At 42.8% G+C, this 20920-nt stretch overlaps 1 protein-coding gene across 1 annotated transcript; it reads left to right on the forward strand.

The window, feature by feature from the left end:
• The first annotated feature begins 1366 nt into the window (after window positions 1–1366).
• Window positions 1367–20901, forward strand: gtf3c1 (general transcription factor IIIC subunit 1). The gene is made up of 40 exons (XM_086212042.1): window positions 1367–1799; window positions 2162–2350; window positions 2663–2839; window positions 2958–3098; window positions 3539–3635; window positions 3726–3849; window positions 4295–4474; window positions 5488–5603; window positions 5852–5904; window positions 5993–6357; window positions 6453–6509; window positions 7106–7242; window positions 7337–7461; window positions 7548–7701; window positions 8219–8322; window positions 8602–8726; window positions 9303–9665; window positions 9804–9949; window positions 10580–10677; window positions 10763–10859; window positions 11307–11490; window positions 11573–11669; window positions 12594–12726; window positions 12804–12891; window positions 13131–13195; window positions 13521–13629; window positions 13762–13904; window positions 14425–14567; window positions 14653–14737; window positions 14818–14930; window positions 15011–15070; window positions 15155–15248; window positions 15367–15539; window positions 16222–16794; window positions 17782–17921; window positions 18478–18582; window positions 18667–18956; window positions 19068–19576; window positions 19667–19853; window positions 20450–20901. Exons 1-40 carry the CDS (start codon window positions 1579–1581, stop codon window positions 20660–20662), a joined length of 6573 nt encoding a protein of 2190 aa, XP_086068168.1. The 5' UTR covers window positions 1367–1578; the 3' UTR covers window positions 20663–20901.
• The last annotated feature ends 19 nt before the right edge of the window (window positions 20902–20920 follow it).

The raw sequence follows: 20920 nt of genomic DNA on the forward strand, positions 1-20920 counted from the left end.
CCTGTCCTCGGTAACGATCTCAAACGTTTGGTAACTATGCTGGTAGTTGAGTTGAATGTGTTCATCAAATCAACAGACCCACAGGAGGTCTCGTAGGAATGTCCTGGGTTCGCCCCAGTAAGGGAAACATAGGTTTGGAAAACGTGTCCTTACTTCAGCCCATTTATGCCTTCAATATGAAACTTTAAATTTACGATATGTATTTGTTTATTAAAAATAAAAGTAATTTTAATAATCACCGAGTATGTTCTATATAAGGAATATTTTCCTTATGAGTTGAATTGTCTGTTTTTGTTGTAATGTTTGTGCGAACTGCTATGGCCCTCTGATTTATTGTGTTTCGTTAGTAGGACGCCTAAGGGACAATTGAGTGAGAACATCGGTAGATTTGTTTCTTGTGACTAAGATTCTTCAGAGATGGACAAAGCAAACACACCGTGTCTGTTGTGTTGTCGATTTGTGTCAAACACAGTGCCTTTACTATGTTATATTTTGAAATGTTTATTGAACCAATCCATGCTTTTAATGTTTGTTTTATTTTCAGTCAGTCCTGTTGTAATTTTTTTTTTTTTTTTTTTTTTTTTTTAGCTACAAGACATGCTTGCTCACTTCTGTTCTGATAGATCCTCTGCTGTAAATATGTACATTATCATTTCATACGTGTCGTCAGACCTGCACCACATGTCCACGGTGTTTCTGTTACTCAAAGGTAAACGCCAAGATGTCACTGTGCTGGTTCCACTTGTACATTTCTTTTAAAAAGGTACTTCATAATAAAGATGTTGGATAAACAATTTTTGTGTATTGCTCCAACAATGCTTCCTGTTTTCACATACATGTTTGTAATAACCACTCGGTTCCCTTGCTAGTGCTTTAACACGAGCAAAGGCTAGACGTTGCATTCATGGCTATATAACGAGTGATGGCAATGTATTAGAGACAATGAACACACATGTCCACACTGAGCCAATAAACAAGATCTCACCCAAACACAACGCTAACATTAGTAAAAATATAAATAACAGGAAGTAGAATTCAATGAAAACAGGGCTTCAGGGATCCCATTTATGACCTTATGACCTTATTTCTGTGAATTAATTGGGGTGGTTGCCATTGTTTTAAGCTTTTCACTGTTGTAAGATATAAATACTTTAACAAGAACTCCGCAATATTGGCGATAACACACATTAATGTACTTCAAGTAGTTTTAATTGCGTAAAAACTAAGGGGGTTAAAGCAAAAAAAAAAAAGTGTATTCTAAAAGATCAAATTCCTCTTGGCTGTACTGGAACGCCATCTTGTGGAAGTTTTTTTTTTTTCCTGAAACGACGCACAACGTGAGGTCAAAGTTGAAATATGACGCAAGTACGTTTCACGGATACACAAGCAAACGGTCTTTGACTCTGGGGTACGATGTTTAACTGTACACACATACGTGTTGAGGGTTTTACCCGGCTTTCCTGAACCGGAACAACATAAATAACTGTCTTCACCACCCGCTGGACATATGAGACCTCACAGCTCCCGGTAAGCTAACATACTGGCTAGCTAACCGCGCTAGCCCCGCCGGTTCAAGCTATGGATCCACTTAGCATGGTTGAAGATGAAGTGGCTTTGGAGGGGCTTGACGGGATAACTATCTCCTCTTTATGGACACGACTTGAAGACAGAAAACCTAAGTTTCTCCTCCAGCTGGACGACAGAACCAAGGAGTTTATATGGAAGTCACTAGCCGCCAACACTGAACTGAAATTTTATGAACTCCCCTTGGAGAGGGAGGATGTTGTACTCTTTCACAGGTGAGTAATAGAGAGGAAGGGTTGCTTCGTCACAGGCAAGTGGGTAATTTAATATTCAGCAAGGCTTGTTTATTGAACATTTTACCGACAGAACAATAAAACCGTTGTCTTGCAAAGTCTGCATGTTGCACAGTTGGGCTGACATCATCCACTTCAACTATTGTCCCAAATGGTATTGATTTGTTTTTATGCCAAGTTTATTTTTTAAATCATCTTTAAAAACATTTAGACAGGTCCAAATTCTGTTCACAAAACATGCATAGATTTAAATGTGTGTATCAATATCAGTGGGAAATGGTAGGATTAACATTGATACCAATGACATTGCGTGTGTGCGTGCGTGCATGTGTGAATATTTTCAGGTTTAAAGAAACTAATTCAGAAGCCGGGACTGACACAATGAGAGACATCTACCCGATCCACATTCTTCTAGAGAACAAGGATGGGATCCAGGGCTCGTGTGCCTTGTTCAAAGAGAGGAAAGACATCACGAAGCACATCCGCTCCAAGTCATTCACAGCGCTGATCAGCTTGGAGGAAGCTCTGGAAAGGTTGGCAAGCGTAATGCTGTGGCAGTGAATCTTAACTGCACATTTCTCACGTTTTAACATGGTAGAGTTAAACCTGCTCACATATGCACAAATGGGCTATTGATCTAATGCCACAACTTAAGGATTTTGCGTGTAACTGAAAATGTTGTTATATTCCATGTGATAGACATGAGTAGCAGCACATTGGCAGTTGCTATAACCAGAAGCAAATTGAATTAATCACATCTAAAACAAGCCAAACAAAGCCACGAAATGGTTGTTAAACGTCTCCATTTAGAGTTTCTCTCCTCTCTCTACACGTCTCCTCTTCAGATATGGCCGAAAGCTTGTTGTTGTGGCGTCTCAGAGGCTGAGATTCCGCACACTCATTGGTAATGAGAGCGATCCTGACTTGAAACTCTCAGATGACTCTTACTGCATGTTGGAACGAGTGGGCCGCTCACGCTGGCAGGGAGAGATACAGAGTGACCTACACAGGTCCTCCTTCAAGTAAGTAGCTTCACACACAGTCAGTCAGCCTGGGATTGTGTCTGTCCAGCAGCTACTCTTTGTTAACAGCAGGGTTTTTAAAAGCCACCATGTAACCGGCTGTGCTGTGTTGTCACAGGATTGATGCTCGAAAGTTGCACTACTTGAGGAAGTCTCTGTTGCGACACGGACTTGTCAGCCTGCAGCACGCCACACGTCTGAAGTCAGGACAACAGCAACACTCCATTCTTCTGCTGCTCAAACGTTTCCATGTCAGCAGGTCTGTATATGGAACCCATATTTGTCACCTTTATTCTTTCCAAATTTAATGAGGGGTTTATGTGATGGGAAATGTACTTTACTCGCTCTGAAAATCAGGGTGCAGACTGTATTTGTTTACGTAATCTGCTAAGCTAATTTTAGCATTGTTGCTAGCCATGTAACTTATACGTGTATAATTCACAAACCTGGTTGCCCAATCCGTCAGCTGACATTTTGCCATTTTAGTTGAGATCTTTTATTGGTAACATTATTAAGGGCACTTGATTATAAACAAATTGATTCAATAAATATCAACTTTTGTAAAAGAAATTGTGACAGAAATGTAACTGTTGCAGTTTGGAGGGAGAAAAAAAAAGTCTCGGTTGCAGCTCGTGAAGCACACACGAAAGTTTTGAAACATCTCTCTCTGTTGCATCTCTCTCACATCCCTTCTTTCAGGAGGTCCAAGTACGACCTGCTGATGGAGTTTGTGTCCGACCTTCTCCAGCAGACACCTGGCCAGTTTACCACTTTAATCACACTCAAGGAACAACTTGTAAGTATTTCCCTGTTTGCTTCACAGGGGTTGTTGGTCTCTTTGTGTTCATGTACCTGTTTTTGGTTACAATCCCATCTTTTTTGGCAGAAAGTGAAGGAAGGAACTTTAAAACGTGTGTTGAATTACATGCGAACTGCCAAGTTGATCGAGTTGTGCCGTTACCCCCTGGAGGACATCGATAATGAAGAGGGGCCTTGCCTCAACAAAAGAGGTAATGTACTACGGAAGTCCCCTGGTGCTGCGCATCATTTCTTATTATTTTATTTCTTGGTGATAATCCCTGGGAACATCATTAATATTCATCAGTGTCTAAAAGTGATGGTTCTGGTGGGAAATGTCTCCTTAGACGGCCCACTTAGAATTTTTCATAATTCTTACTGAGACTGGCTCAGTCTTGGTGTTTCATCTCAAACTGATAATCCAAATTGTTGCCTGATGTTATGATTTACATTTTTAATCAAAAGTATTTATTATGATAAAAATGAAGGGAAGTGCTACATTTCTCACTTAAAACTGTATTCTCACGTGTCAAAGAAGTTCCATCTTGAAAAGTCTGTGATGAATTCCTTCGAATCCTGCTCCGTTTATGTTCTGAGTTTGATTAAACATGCTTGATGATGGGGGTGTTTTTTATTTTTTTTCCTCTAACTTTTCAGGGAACAAAGTGCTTGTGCGCTGTTTGAAACTGTTAAAGCCATATAGCAGGAAGGGTGTCGTCGATGAGGATGAGGACGATGAGGATGAGGACGACGATGAAAGTGGAATTAGAAGAGGAGCTTTCCCACCGGAGGGACGAATCATGGAGAAGGATGTCCTGTCACAGACATATAATCTCGGTACTTCTGATCACTCCCTCTCTCAAAGATGCCGCAGTTTGAGAGATCCAGTGACGGCACCAGTCAGTATCTCAGATGTAACCTCTCGTCTCTCTCTCCTCACTGAAGAGGGTCTATGGTGGCCTGAAGGACAGTTTATGGATGATTTACACTCGCTAGAGTTTGTGTTCGAGCCTGCACCAGCAACCACGTATTCAATACCCAAATCATAAAAAACCCTCAGGGAAATTGTTTGCCCACAGTTGTCTAGAGAACAGATGATAAAGATCAAACTGGATCCCAAATTAACTTTATTGTTGATAGTGATGTGTAAAAGATAAGAATTTTTGCTTTGTCCCAAGAAAACATGTAGCAACAAATATCTCATTGGAAGAGAAAGACAACACAAGAAGTCTCGTGTGATTACACTTGAGATGCACCAATTCACAGTGTTTCAGTACCGATTCTGATACGGGGGATCTTTTTTCTTAATTATATCAATATCATTGTTGTTTTTGGCGTTACGTTTCAGGTTATTGTACTTAAAATAGCAGAAAAAAACTGTATACACGAATACATAGAATCGGAATATATCCCAAAGTGAATTATTTTAAATTTATGGATTGATGGCGTGTCTCATGTTACATTATGGCAGATTCGTGGTCCAGCTCAAGAATCTGAACCTGTATGTGGATCAGCCCCGTCATTCCCATATAATCTGTCAGTAACCACATTCTGATATTCTTAATCACACCTCCCATTTCTAGATTATCCAACAATGAACACATGTTTATTTTGTGTCACATTTGTGAGTGACCTCCCAGCAACCATCATACTGAGGGATCTCATAGACGAGACACGAACTGTGTGCTTCCAACTCCTCATGGTCATTTTCATTCAGTTCTGAGGGCTGATTCAAAGTAATTAAAAAGGTTGACGCTAAGGATTGCAGGATTGGAACAAAATATAATATTCCTCACCTCCAAAGGACATTTTTATCAATACCTGCCTGTCTTTGTTCTTTTTTTATGTAGTATTATCCTGTGGCACCAAAGGAATCTCCAAGAGCGGTATAGCCTGTAGAATGAACATCGGAAAGCTGGAGGCTCGTATGATTTGCCGAAAGTTGGAGCGCGATGGTATGATCAAGGTAAGCTTCTACTCTGCTGGTAAAGATGTTTTGTTTCGGGCATCTACCCGTAAGACCACTGTTGAGCTTTGATTTCAGAAAAACGTGTTTGCAACTGCATCAAATCCTCAGCGACAATTAGACTTGAGTGAAATTGTTCCTTATTCGTATTTGTTTTATTTGTTTGGAAGCTCTCGATTGGACGTGAAAACTTTATTTAATTTCAAAGGCGTTTCCATTTTACATGTGTGATGTCTTTAATATTGCAGGGGTTCATGGTGGATGTGGGTCGCCAGAGGACTACGAAATATATCAGCCATAAGTGTGTATCTATAAGCAGATTATTCTTAAATTCTTACATTAATGTATCACATCGAATAACTGAAATGAATGCTCTTCTCCTCTGACAGGTGTGTGGGAGGGAGTGATCAACTCCAACTGTTTGCTAAAGAACAGGAACGCCAGAAACTCCTCTACTCCTCCGCACCACAGACATCAAGCACTGCATCTGCTTCCTCTAAAACACCATCCACCTCAAAGCTGACAGCAAAAGAAAGCACCAGAACACCGGGAGTGAGGAAGATTAGAAAAACAGGTAAAGGAGGAGATGAAGATGAGGAGGAGGCAGGCACGCTGAGTTTTGATAAAGACATGGAGGCAGATGGAGCTAAAGTAAAAGGAAAGCCAGGAAGAAAAAGGAAGAATGCAAGAAAGAAAGGCACCGTGACAGAGAATCAACCCGAGAGCTCCATCATACAGCCCACACCTTTTGAATGTGAGTAAATACTGTGGAAGCCAACATCCACACTCTCACCATGAACCGCAACGAACAAAATTGTGGCTCTTACGGTTTTGTTCTCATCTTTTCAGGTGAAACCCCAGTTTGTACCAGCATGATACCTGAATCAGAGTCTGTTTCCAGATCAGGTGAGATATTTGACTACACAGTCAAGCTCCAGACATTGTGTGAACTGTGTGCTTGAATTTTATTTTCTGCCTTGATGTCATGCAAATGAGGTTGACGAGTATTTTTAACAAAGATAAAAACAACATCCACTGACGCTCTCGTGTTGTAGAGTAATCAAGTGTTAATGTCTAAGCCTTGTAACCTATATTCATTTTCAAATGAATACACAGTGCTCCTCTTTAGTCATATCTCAGACTGGGAGTGTTCGTAAACTGCATGGAGGCAGACGTGCAGCGTGTTTGAAGGACTGGCTACTGTCGGCCTGCAGCTTGAATAGGAAAGGAGAGACCATGAAACTCTGCTGCTGTTGTTGCTCACAAGGAGTTAGTGAATTGCTAAATGACAAAGAAAAAAAAATTAGGATTCTGACAGCTGTTGGATCATGTTTATAGTGGGAATGGCAGCTTTTGCATCTGATGTGCATTAGGTGGCACACTTTTGTAGCTATGTTTGTTATTATGATCCTTCAGAGTTGAAGTCATTTCTCAGGGCTAGAATTTGGATTCACGTCGCTCATTTGTGTCATAAACTCAATTTGAACTGACACTTCTTTCAGAGCAACCTCAAACCGAGGAGGAGGAAGAGGCATCCGGCTCCAAAACTGTCGGCGCTTCACCTCAAAGTGAAGCACCGAAAGCAAACAGTAACCCAGGAGAAAGAATTGTGGTTGTTGAAGACTGTTGCCAGCAAGGGGTCAGTTTGATCAGTGTGTTTCAGTTGTCTGACAGTCATAGATTAATGTCAAAACTAACCACTCAACCGTATCTCCTGCCTGTGATTGGTGCAGGTCTCCAGTGGTGACAAAAAACAAAGATCCATGGAGAGGTCTCATGAGACGTACCGCCTGTTGAGGAGGAAGAACCTGATCGTGGAGGCTGTGCACAGCTTCAAAATCATAGAGGGTCTTTTCCCGTCAGTTGGCATCAACCTTCTCTCAGAAAAGCTACATTGTGCAGTAAAAGAAGGAACCAAATAGACGACTTATGTTCTTTCTCCAGGCTACAGAAGATGATCAATGATGAAGAGAAGCATAATGGATTCAGCTCAAGATGTTGCAAGAAGACTATTTTACGTCTGGTCCAAAGTCTGTCAAGAGAAGGCTTGATCAAGATGTACACGACCACAGTAATACAGGATGGGATCAGTAAGAAGGTACATGCATTATGAAGTTGTTCACTCCTTGTTACATGTAGACGTTACCACATGAATGATGATTTAACCGAGGTTCCTCAGCCCTGTGTGTGAAGATGCTTAACTTAGCTTAGCTTAGCTTAGCATTGAGGCAGGAAACTGCCTATCCTGAAGTAACAGTACTCACTTACCAGATGCTAGACGTTTCCTTCCTCGTCTTATCTGAAGTGCAGATAAAATGTGATTAGAGGTTCTAGTTTGACGCATTGTTGTTGCACTTTAATTTGAAGGTGTATCTGAATTTGCAGACATGAGAGGGTCGAAATATTTGACGTAATAAGAGAAACACCTTTCAATATACTGCACTCCAGTGTAACATTACCACCTGTTAATGCCTAGATAATAAACATGAGCTAGAACTACTACAGTTCTGATGGTGACAGCAAAACAGAGAAATGCTTAGCCCTGTAGAATGGCTGAGTTGGCAAATTTGTTCTTTTATTAGTTTTTGGTGCTTCTCGACCTCTGACCTGTGCAGGTAGACATGGTCGTTCATCCTTCCATTCAGCCCAGCGATGAGATGGTGACCAGAGTCATTGAGCAGGTCCGCTTCAAAATCTCCAGTTCATACTCGGCTCTCCGGTGAGTACTAAATACTGTACAATAAGTAAATATTCTCTGACAAAATAATATTTGTGCGTTACATGATACTATAAGGTTGCTTTCACATCCATTGGTTCAAGCTGGAGCGTCTCCTTGTGCTCACGTCACCTTACATATGAATCTAATGTACCTGCAAGCTCTATGCAGCTCTTCCTTCTTTTTTTTTTTTTTGGTTAAATAAGTTGTAGTATGTGGTTGTTTTCGACAAGCCTCTGCTCTGTTTGTTTCATCTTTCATTCCGTCACATTGATCCCTCAGCATGCAGCACAGTGAGGAGAAAGCAAAAGAAGAAGAGGCAGAAGAGATGAACTCCGTAACCCAGAGGGGCAAGGCTGAAAAAAAGAAGAAAGTGACAAAAGAGGAGGACTTCAAACCCACAACAGGTTCTTTTTGACTGATATTCTCTTGAATATATCCTAAAGGGGGAAGGGTTGTCCAGTTGACTAGTGTTCTGGAGTAATCGTAATAAATCTGGTTGAAAGACACGCAAACAGTAGTGGGGTAGAGGTAAAAACTCTGAAAAACACGAGTTTCAGTCTCTCACAAGCAAATGTTCACGCATGTACTTCAAACAGGAGCTTATTAAGGCACTTCCCAGATGTGTGCTGCATGAGAATGTGTATGACTACAGCAGGTCCTTGTCCAGAAAACTGACAGTGAGCAAATGGGTGTGTTGATGATGGTTCTATTAAGAAACTGATGCAAAACCAGAGAAATACCAAGGTAGAAGTACAACGTTCATTTGCATGAGGATTCCAACAGGTGATTAGCTTAGGGATTAACTGTCTAATCTCTGTCTAGGGCTTTAATGATTTCCATAATGTATGGTATGTATCAGGATAGACACTCCCAGACTCCGCCCACTTTGCTCCACAGTTCGTTTCATTGACTTCCCCCAAAGATCAGCCGTTCCTCCATTCATTTTTTTGGTCTTTTTCTTCTCTCTGTCTTGTCTATAGTTCGAGGACTGGGGAAGAGTCTTGGTTTCCAGCCTAAGATGCATCGTCTGCGTGTTATGCATACTTTCCTCTGGTACCTGATCTATGGGCATCCATTACAGCAAACCTCCACTGGATCTCAGCCCACCAGTCACACACCGACTCAGCCAGGCAACTGCAAGTCTGATGCCAAACCCCCAACTACAAATCTGCCAGGCACAATCAAAGACAAACTAACCTCCACCAACGCAGACAAACAAACCTCCGTGGACCCAAAAAACTCAGATTCTACCTCATCTAAACTGGATGTGGCCTCATCGGGCGATGAAGAGGAGGAAGTGAACAATAAATCATCACCTGGTCCCGCTCAGTCGGACATGACAGGTAAGAGAGTGTCACAAGTGACAAGTCAAAGGGTTTCATATTCTTAATCGCAAAACGGCATTCATGCCGCATTTTTTTTTTTTTTCAGGGTTTTTGGGGAGTCTGTTTTTACGCAGTCTTTTTCTTTGTTTCTATTAGCGTATTCAGAAGAGGACTCCTGGAAGAAATTCATCCCTCCTGTTAACAGACACAAAGAGTATGGCAGTGGCTGGGCGATGGTGGGCGACCTGCTCCTCTGCCTGCCTCTGTCCGTGTTCATTCAGATCATACAGATCAATTATGAGGTGAGAAAAAAACTCTGTTGTTGGTTGTAAAATAAAAGAAGAATTTCCCACTCAATTAATCACTGTATGTGGAAGAGACAGTAATGCTGATGTGCTCAGCATCATGTTACTGTTGCCAGTATTACAGTTACATGTGATATATATATATACTGTAATATTTAAAGGAACTCAGTTTTTTTATCTATCCATTTAATATTTATACTTCATCTTTTTTATTCAATCTTTTTTATTTTTTTTCCAATGTCATTTGTTTGGGTTCGGCAGCTTACATGCAGCTCGGGTGTCTTGCCTCCCTCCGGTGTTTGTTTTCAAGTTCTTTTTGACCACGTTAATCCTCCACCTTCAACTGTATTTCCTCTTAAAGAAATGCAAGAGGAATAAAACCTGATTTTATTTCTGTTTCTTGCTTTTATTTGCACTTATTTTAATTGTAATTATTTGTAATATCCTGTGATTTATTATATTTTGTCTTTGCACTGGCATCCGAGGGTAGATTTTATTTTGACTCACTGTGAAAATCTGCACGTTGGTGTTTGTGAGATTTGAATGATTACCTGCCTATTGTTGCACAACCTACGCTACATAAGGAAAGACGGAGCACATGAAGTGTTGGTCTGTTGACATCCACAGGTCGAGGGACTTGAGGAATATCTGAACGACCCTGTGAAGCAACACCATCTTATTAGAACGCTGCCTGCCAGAATGAGGAGAAAGCTGCTGTATAGACGGTAACTTTCTCCGTTTATGTCTCTCCGGAACTCGTGACAGCTGCAAATCTACATCTTGTAATTTTGGCTTCGTTTTTTTTATTAGGCGATACATCTTCATTTTCCACGAGAACTTGCAGAGGTTGATCTACATGGGTCTGCTGCAGTTTTGTCCCATGGAGAAGTTCAAGGAGAAAGACCAGGTACACTGAAACCACATCAAACGAGTTTCATGTCACTGCTACACTGAAAGATATCAGTCGAATGAATCAAAATTTGAGTGTTTCACACTTGCAAAAAATGAACATTTTAGGTATTTTGTTTTCCGTCTTTAACTGAAAAGCACTGATAGAGAAGCTCCCAGCATACAGGCACTTACAAATATGTCAGCATATGATTATACAGTATATGAATACAAATAATCCATAAAATTAATTTTGTAGCCATGTGTCTGATGCTGAGAGGCAAAATAACAGAATATATGGGTATGCAGAGTTATTTCCCACGAAAGCGTATGAGTCCTCACTGTTGATAAAGGCAGCTAAAAGAAGACCAATTTGCTACACTGTTTTCAGATAAAACAGGAGCTGCTAACATATAAGACGTGTCGGGTTTTGATTTGAGGACATATCCCTTCTGTACTGATCCAGGTGTTTGTGTACTTGAGGCGTAACGCCTCGATCGTTGACACTACCAGCTCCGAGCCGCACTACTGGCTGGTCAGCGAGCCGCCGGACAAACCCTTTGAAAGACGCCAGTACACGTTCAACACTGCTGAGGATGTAGAGAACTACTGGTTTGACCTGATGTGTGTCTGCCTCAACACACCACTGGGTACATACACACGTTGACCACTGGCCATCAGCTCATGCCTTTCATAACACTTTATAAGAAGTGTCTGTGTTTGCATTTTAAGGGGTAATCCGCAGTAAGAGAAATGCCACAGATGAAGAATCGGCTCCTTCTTTTGTGCATGAACGTTACGTGTTCGTAGGAATGGCCTATCTGCTCAAGTAGGTGGAATATGATTTCTATAAATGGTGAAATAATATCAAAGAGGGGTGAAATTACTGTGTGTGTGTGTGTGTGTGTGTGTGTGTGTTCTTGTACTTGCTACATATTGAGGACTAGAATACATATTTAACCAACAGAGTGAGGACATTTTTGGAAAGAGAAGACATTTTAGCCGCTCCTCACTTCTTCAAAGGGCTGTTTGAAGGTCAAGACTTGGTTTTAGGGTAGAGGTTAGACTCAGGTTCAGGTTAGGCTTAGGGTCAAGGTTAGGGTCAGGCAGTCAGTTGAGATGGTTAGGTTTAGGGTGAGGGATTGTGTGTGATGCTCCCTGTCTCCCTGACTAGAGCCTTTCCTTAAACTGCTGTCTACATCTTCTTCCTCTCCACCTCCAGTCCTTTTGCACATTCTTGTGGAGGAGCAGCCATATCAAGCATCATCCGAGTCTGATTACTGGGGAGCTGAAGTCAGTTTTAAACTTATTGAACAGCCCCAGAACATGTTTGTAAGGACTTGCATCAAAATTAAGATCCCCCCCCCCCCCCAAACATAGCCGCAAGTCTTTCATTCATTATTAGAGGGTAAACTACTGCACAAAGAGGGAAATGACAGCAGAAAACACAATTAAAATGTTTAAGTAAAGGCTCAATTAAACCAGTTCACCCATGGTAGAAGCAGAAAAGCCACACAAACATGACGCTCTGCTTCTCAATCTCCACATCCCACATACAAAGTCATCAGTGTCCAGTGGAATCAAGTCATTAGTTGCTCAAGAGTCAACTGTAAACAAATGTATTCAGTCGTGCAGTGTGGGAACACACCTACGTAATTCAACAGATTTTATTGGATCATTAACTCAGAGACATTAACACTTTAACAAAAGTAGACCCTTGGACCTGATGTATATCCAACCCTCGCTCTTACAGAGGGAGCCAGGAAGTGTGTGATGATGGGTCGATACCAGGAGACGGTAAAGGAGCTGGAGGTCTGCACTCTGAATTCTTCGGTCATCTCAAACGCAACTGGCTGTGGACCAATCGTTTACTTGCTGTCAAAACGGTACGTGTACATGAGACGTGTGCAGCGTACAGGCAAAGAGACAAAAGTCGAACCTCGTTCTTGTACCTTGTTTTCAGAGCCCTTCTGGTACAGAAGCAGCGGAAACCAAAATAAGACTAAAGAGCCTCTTGAGTAAAAATGCTCTCAGGATTGCTCTTAAAGCTGGTGAGTTTCTAAAGAACAAGGTGATTTTTTTTTTTTTTTTCTGGCGCACTTTGTGAAAGATGTTGATACCTCATAGTAAAGCCTTCATGTTTGAAACATACTGTGTATACTGCTTTAATTGAGCCACAACATTCTGGTGGTACTGATTTCTCCTCAGTGCCTTCTCATGAAATACAATTGTGTGCATATATGTCCATTTTTTTTGGACTATTTTTTCTTTGTGACATTGTTGCTAACAGGAGGATCTACAACACCTCGTTATATGACTACCAAGAAATCACTGATCAGAGAAGAAAGTGTTGAGGTATGATGATGCTTTCAAATATTATTTTTTTTAACGTGTAAAATATACTGACAAGTACATTTATTCACACTCGCAACATTCAGTTTGTGGCTGATATCAGCCTGTTACAGAGGACTCTAATACTGTAAGCGCTGGAAAACTGCTTCATTCCACTGTTAATGACCCTTCAAAGTCATGGGGCTCTGCTTCATAATCAGCAGCACTCGGTGAAGAAGCCGGATGATGTCAGTCGTTCTAATGCAGAGCAGGACACCGTCACTGGTGAGTGTACCACTGCGGGGTAAAGAATGACATGTTGTGTGCTGGTCCATGTGGTCGTGACCAGGTGACTGAAGAGCCGTCATCCAGAAACCAGCAGGTGGTCGGAGGAAAGCAGCAGAAGAGGAAGAGAAGCAAAAAGGAGGTTATCAAGGTCCCACGCAAGAAGAAGAAAGGTGTGAGCAGTTTGAACATCAAAATTAATCACTGACCAATCAAGCTGATAGATTGTGTGTGTGTGTGTGTGTGTGTGTGCGTGCATGTGTCAAGGGATGAGTTTTATTTTTTGTCTGTTGTTGCCTTTAAAGAGCCTAAGAAACGGACTCCTGCCCATGACGAAGTAGACCACCAGGCTTTGAAAATGATGACCAGACGACGAGTCAACTGGTCCTTACAGGAGGACTCCCTGATGATGCTCTGTAGTGTGGCCTCCCACTTGCTCAACAGCAAGGTATATTCAGCTATTTCGCTTGCTTCATGCTAGTCGATGATTGTCAATCATCCCTGTTTAAAAAAAAAAAAGGCTAACAAATAAAGTAAATAATTACCATTTCAGCTTGGTTCTTCTTGTGAAATACCAGGTGCTTGTATCTCAGAAGCCTCTGCAAATCCTTTACACTGAACTGAAGTCCACCCGTTAGAAGCAGGGGCCAGAGGTGTTATGTTTAAGCTTCCCTCACCATCCCATCGTCTGTTGCAGTATCGCAATAATGTCTTGAGGGTTTTCCTTTTTTGTTGCAGATGTTATAAAAAATATAATAAATGGATGAATTGATTGGATTTTGGTGGTAAAAAGTTACTCTGACTGCATAAAACATGTGTTTGGCCCTTTTTGGTTTTATTTGACAACTCAGCAGCACCTCAAGGGTCTTCTCATAAATCCTAAACTATGTTTTTAATCATGCAGTTGTTCTTCAGCATATTGTCAATAACGTGTTGATGTAACCTCATGTTCCATTGATGTGTTGCAGTTAAAAAGGCCATTTGTCGCCCACTGTGTGGTGAGAGACCTTCTCCAGGCAGAGTTTGAAATCTCCTTGGATAAAACATCTGTGGCTGTTGGACGTCGCTCACGATACATCCTCAAGAATCCACAGACATTCCTGAACTACAGGTTTGTTTAGTTCATAACAACATCCTGAGGTTTAAACACAAGCTCCCGTCTTATTTTGTTCATCTCATTTGCTGATGTTCTGCAGGATCTGCCTGGCTGAGGTCTACCAGGACAAAGCTCTGTTGAGACTCTTGGAAGAGAATAAACCTGATGATCCTGATAAACCAGAGGTTTAGTTTTGTTTGTTTCTACCATTTCGATGTTGACATTTATGACTTCCCAGTATTGAATTTTTCAGCTGCTGTTGTAGGATTGTGCTAAAGCATTCTCAGAGTACGTCAGGCTGCTGAGGCAGAAGTTTAGCGCAGTCATGAGCGCCTGTGATATGAACATTCCTGACACCAAGCGTCAGCTCTTCTCAAGGTAAGGAGGGCAGGAGGTTGATGGAAAGGTGAGGCTGGGTGCAGGGTGTAATTCCTGTGTCTGTCATTTTTCTCTCTCAGGTTTAAGGTTGTTGCAATAGGCAGTGGAAAACAGGCCTCAAGCAAAGACACTCTCAACTGGTAAGGATTCATTTACATTCCTTGAATTCTTTCACATCTTTTTAATATTGAGACCAATTCTTTGTTCGTGTTTGTCGTTTACAGTACAGAGGACATTCATGCCATAGTGCTACATAACTTGATCCAGAGCACGCTGGCCATGACCAACTGTCAGATGAAGTCCTCCAGATCCTTTCAGGTACAAACATCTTTAATTGCCAGTTCTGGAAGTGTTCTTGAATGCAGTTTGAGCACAGTCGCGTTTTCAGTTTGTCTTATGTTCCACACTCACAGAACCGTCTTTGTCCCTCTCTTAGACGTTCCACACTTACAGTAAGTATAATCAGGAGCTGCTGTGCCAAGTATTCATACAATGCAGGAAGAGAGGTCTGGTCAATCGCCGCCGTGTGACTCAACCTTTTGGGCCAAAGAAGAACCGGGCCCTGCCCATCCTCCCCATGTCCTACCAGCTCTCCCAGTCCTACTACAGGTACACCAGGGGATGTACCACTCAAACTGAGGCCACTCAGCTTTGACATTTTTCTAGTTTTGGCAATTAAATTTTGGAATACAGGAGCTGCAGTGGCTGTTTCGAGCATGTTGTCTGTACATCCTGCTCTTGTAAATGCAGTATCTGAGGACCTCCTTGACAGCATTTCCTCACATTTTGTACAAATGTCATCTGGGACTAAAGGATCTAACCAACACGACACCAATCTCATTTCATTGTGAAGCATCTCTCGCTCTCTCTCTCTCTCTCTCTCTCTCTCTCTCTCTCTCTCCCTCTCACACACATCAGCATATCAACGAGTTGATTTCATTTATCTCGTGCCAAGTCACAATGACACTTCACAAATTCAGGCAGGCAACAGACCAACACGAGTGAAACAAGCAGATGAGTCATTCAGTCTGCATGATTCTTTTACATGCTGCTTTTTTGTGACATTTTGGCGGGTTCATAGTCACCCGCCCTGGCCGGCCGCCACTAAACTAAATAATCTGAATGTGCCTGGTGTCAATTTGATACCCTTTGAGATTACTGTGAATATTTGGTGGAAACACCATCAATGAGTCTGCTGTGAACGTCACCGGTCAGACAACGTCAGGGATGGAATTCATGAGCTGCTCTTTGATTGCTGAACTTCCCTGTCTTTCCTACTTTTTCCTGACAGATTGTTTTCATGGCGTTTTCCTCACTCACTCTGCACTGATTCCTTCCGCTTCTTGAGAGGTCTAATAAACAACGGCACGGGCGATCACAGGCCTGGCGTAACGTTCTATCATGAAACCGAGAGAAGGACTGAAAGTGGGGAGGAAGTGATTGAGAGAAGAAAAGACAAAGCGAGAGATGAGAAGACAGACACTGGACCGGTGACTGGTCCAGAGATGCAGTCCAAGAAGATGGACAGCGACACCACACAGGAAGACAACAATGTCTCTCTTCTTGAGGAAACCTGCCTCACCGCTGGCTTTGGTGAATGCCCATCCACCGTCAAGGAGACAGACAGTCAGCCAGTCAAAGAGAAGCAGCCGAGTGAGGCTGTCACCGTGAACGCAGCTCCCGGAGAGTCAGAGGAGGATCCAGATTTATCTGACATGATGCTCTACTCTCTGAACTCTCTAGGGGGATCATGTGTGGTCTCCCTCAGCCTGATGACTCTGGGATTGTTGTCTGTACACTTGTCCATCCCCAAACAGATGGTGGTGGTGGACAGCAATCTGCTGGACAAGGATGTAGTCAAGAGGTGAGTGTGTGGACTTGATGACTACAGCATCATTATTGATGGGGTAGAAGGGTTGATTAAGATCTTAATCGGCACACACACACACACACACAGTGGTGTCAGACGGTGCTTATTTAGAGGGTCTAATTGCTTTGTGGTGATTGGTGAGCCAAGATGATCTTTTGCCTGTGACAGCGAAAGTTTACTGTCACAAGAGAAATAAATTTTAAGAAAAGCACGACCACGACCATAATCACATCTGCAGATAATAAGATGGTGCAGAGATGTTAGTCATCAGAAAAATGCCTCCTGGTCATTTTACACAGGTGTTAAAGAGTTCCTCGAGGTGTGAATGTCTTCAAAGTGAATCAGGAGCTTGGAGGAAGTTTGTATACTGTTAAAATACAACGTTAGATTTGAAAATAAACCAAAACCTCTGACTAGACAGTGCTGAAAGGTCACATACCTCCACCAAGGGGGGCTTTTAGTCCTTGGCCCTCGGGTGCCAACTAAAGTGGCAACTAGCGACAATTTTTTGCAGCAAGAGAGAAGTCTGACAATATTCAGAGTTTTCCTGAAGGAGCTGAGTAACTCATGTATCGTGGAGCAATTATTACTTCCTGTGTCCACCCCGCGGCACGAGACAACACTATGTTGCCGTTTGTCATAGAGATTCATGTCAGGGTTTCTTCCAGTGACCACTAGGTGGCGCTTTGACTATGACTTAAATTCAGCTGGATGTGTCTTAAGGTGGTACTCCTTTTATATTCCTTGGGGAAATATTAAATTCGGCCACCTCACCATGGTAACACTGCTTAAAGGAAGGTCAGTCACCCTATCAGAATGTTCTTAAGGCGTTTCCTGGTGGCCCTATGACTAACATGCCTCAGAACTTTATGGGTTCCACCTCCACCTCCCACCCACCACCATGTTTAGGAAAAACCTGCCTCATAGTTTGTGTGTCGTAGCGGAAGTACCTCTAAACTATATTTTCTCTTACGTTTTCAGTTTGGCAGCACTGGAGGAAGAGGAGGATGACGACGATGATAATGAGGACTGTGATGGTAAAAAGCGGATGGAGGTGAAGGCTCATCAGGCATCACACACCAAGTATCTGATGATGCGAGGACACTACTGTCCTGGCATAGGTACAAACCAGGGTTCCTTTTCTCCTGCATGCGTACTGGGTTCTGACAGATGTGTTCTTACTTTCTGGTCCCCGATCCCACCGACGGCAAAGGGTTATTTAAACAGTAGGCTGGATAAACATTGATAGGCTTTTTGGAGAAAAAGAAAATCGATGTCAAAAGTACGTTCATGGCCGCCAGGGGTGACTTCAGTGCACAAAAGAAGTTAATCCAGATAATGGTCACTATTTTTTTTCCAGTTGGCCTTTTATATTTGCTCACCTCACAGCAAGTGCAGGGCAGGAACACAAAATCACCAGATGAATAAAGATCAAATGTCAGATTCCTTATTCAGAGAAGCTGGACCAGGAAGCAAAGATGCACCGCTTGAAACAAGATTTACAAGCTCAACATGAGCAGAGTGCTCGCGTCTTCATGTGGTTGGTCAGGATCGTTGTGACCATGACGATTCACACACTTCACTTCGTTGAATTTGCGTCCCCCAAAATATCCTCAGTTTATTCATCAGAAATGACAATAAAATTCACATTTGTGTGTTTTTTGTTTTTTTTTTCAGTCAAACTACGTAATCTCAACACCAGTGATAACATCGTGGTGGAGTCCTGTATAATAAGGTTGCAGCTGCGAGACACACCTGCTCACCATCTGTTCACCACAGAGAGTGAGTGCAAGCAAAACCACTCCATGATAAGATAAAGTTTCATTTGCAAAAAAAAAAAAAAAATTACTTACTTCTTCCTCGTAGATTTTCCACCGCTGGATTTCTCTAAATGCGGCCCGTCCCTGGTGCCTTCCATCCTCACACACTTCGTCCCTTTCTCCACCTGGTCATCGTCCAGCGTCGAGGAGTCTGACAGACGCTTGATGCAGCAGAGAGGCTACTCTCCTCAAGACATCGAAGCGTGTGCTCAGCTGAGGAGGAGCTTAGATGAAGCTGGTGACAGAGGACTGGATGCACAGGACGTCTGCCAGGCTCATGCACACCTGCAGCAGCCGCAGTCTGGCCGCAGCAGGAGCCTGCAGCAGTACATGAAGGTGAGCAGATAGCTGATAGGTTGAGGTGATGCATGATGGTGTTCAGCGTTCCTTTTAGCTCACTGGTCTTTGTGTCATCTTTGATTTTTTTTCCCCGCTTTTTTGCTCCAGGACATACAAGACGAAGGCCAGGTGGTACAAGTTGGGAGTTCAGGCGCTCGTTGGGTGCACATGAAGCACGCTGACCCGTGGCTTCTGACTGTTAACTTGGGGAACTGGTCCCAGTCACGCTTAACATCCAACAGACTTTCCTTCATGGGGAATCAGCACAGCCTTCCGTTCATGCGGAAGAGAAGCATGCGGCGAGAGGCAGAGGAGCCACCTGCAAAAAAACCTCCTATGGAGAAAGAGGGTGAGAACAGAGAGGATGTGGATCAAAGCGACACAACAGAGAAACCGAATGGGGGAGAACAGCTGGGAAATCAGAACGATGAGGAAGAAAAGGAGAGCAGAAACAACTTGGTGGACGAGTGTCCGACGCAGCCTGAAGAGGAAGGAGAAAAGGAGGCAGAGCACGACAATGTGGAAATTGAGGAAAGCCAGGAGAGAAGGAGTCCGAGGTGCAGGAAACAAGCCAGAAAGGCCAGTGCGGACAGCGAGAGACCCGTGGATCTCAATGAGTACGTTTGTCCGTCTAATACATTTCAAATACGTCATCCCTCCACTTGTCTGTCTTGTTTCTGTTTTGTCACCATCTTTAACTCACGCAGGGAAAGTTTGAGTTTCATCAGCCGACCGTGGCGCATGGTTGATGGGAAGCTGAACCGGCAGGTGTGTAAGGGCATGCTGGAGGCCGTCCTCTATCACGTCATGTCCCGGCCGGGACTCACACAACAGACACTGGTGGACTACTACAAAAATGTGCTGCAGCCAGTGGCAGTCATGGAGCTCGTGCAGGTAAAGGCGTGAATACTCAGATATTTGACAGCGCACACTTGCAGTTCACCTGTATAAGAGGTTTTCTGAAATTTGGTCTTGAAGTTTGCAAGAAAAGTCAGATCCATGGTGTTTTCCTCAACCCCAGGATTGTTCACACCTGTCATGCAGTGATGACAATCCCATTGACCTCATAGATTGCCAGTTGTTACTCATTAGCACAGGTAAACGCAGTCATTGGGAGCTTCGTGACAGTAGGGATTATTTTGTTGCTTCCTCAGTTGACCAACAACTGAAAAAACAAATTATAGTAAAAAATAAGAGTGAGTGTGGTTAAAGGATGATTGCTGTACTTTTCAACCTGGGCCATATTTTACTATGTTATTGTTGTCGAAACAAGAAAGAACACGACTCTTAGAATTTGTTCAATTTAGAAGGACACAACTGCAGAATGGCTGCATCAAGCATACAGCACAACAACCCTCTAAAACCCTCTTTTTTTTTTTTGGCTGCTTTCCTTGTTTTCCTTTTAATGTTGAGAGCAACTATGTAAACACACACACACACACACATACACACCCCATGGCTGACGTATCCCCTTGCTATCTCCTCCACAGGCGCTCATAGAAATGGGCTGTGTGACCAGGAAAACCCTGGTTAAGAAGCCTAAAGCGTCACTGTTCGGACGCCCTGCTCCACAGACCGAAAGTGAGCCCAAGGTAAAGTTGGAGGAAGCAGACGCCGTGTTTTATGAGCCCACCATCAGCTGCTGCCTGCGGCTCAGTCAGGTCCTGCCCAACGAATGCCACTGGAACTGCATTATACCCTGAAAATACTGACGGACCGTGGAAGGCGTCGCTGTCCCAGCTCTTCTGTCTCGTATGTGTGACGTCATCAGGCTCTGGAAGTTGCCTTCGGCCTGAACGTGTTGAGTAAAAGGAACAGTTCTTTAAGAGATGAATTGTTTTTGACATTTCTGGTTTTACAGAACATCAATTCTTCTTGGATTTTTAAAATATTGACACGAATAAATAAACATGTACTTAATCAATGACCCCCTCTGTGTTTGAGTTCCTGCATGGAGGAGA

The sequence above is a fragment of the Aulostomus chinensis genome, chromosome 8 (genome assembly GCF_037954235.1).
Source record: "Aulostomus chinensis isolate RoL2024-O1b breed Wild chromosome 8, RoL_Achi_v1.0, whole genome shotgun sequence".
In the NCBI taxonomy this organism is placed as follows: Eukaryota; Metazoa; Chordata; class Actinopteri; order Syngnathiformes; family Aulostomidae; genus Aulostomus; species Aulostomus chinensis.

Excerpts from the sequence above, each read along its gene's own strand:
- gtf3c1 (XM_086212042.1), top strand. The coding sequence starts at position 1,579 with ATGGATCCACTTAGCATGGTTGAAGATGAAGTGGCTTTGGAGGGGCTT. Across the intron at positions 14,931-15,010 it reads AAGCGTCAGCTCTTCTCAAG|GTTTAAGGTTGTTGCAATAG; the intron begins GTAAGGAGGGCA and ends TTTCTCTCTCAG. Across the intron at positions 19,577-19,666 it reads AGACCCGTGGATCTCAATGA|GGAAAGTTTGAGTTTCATCA; the intron begins GTACGTTTGTCC and ends TAACTCACGCAG.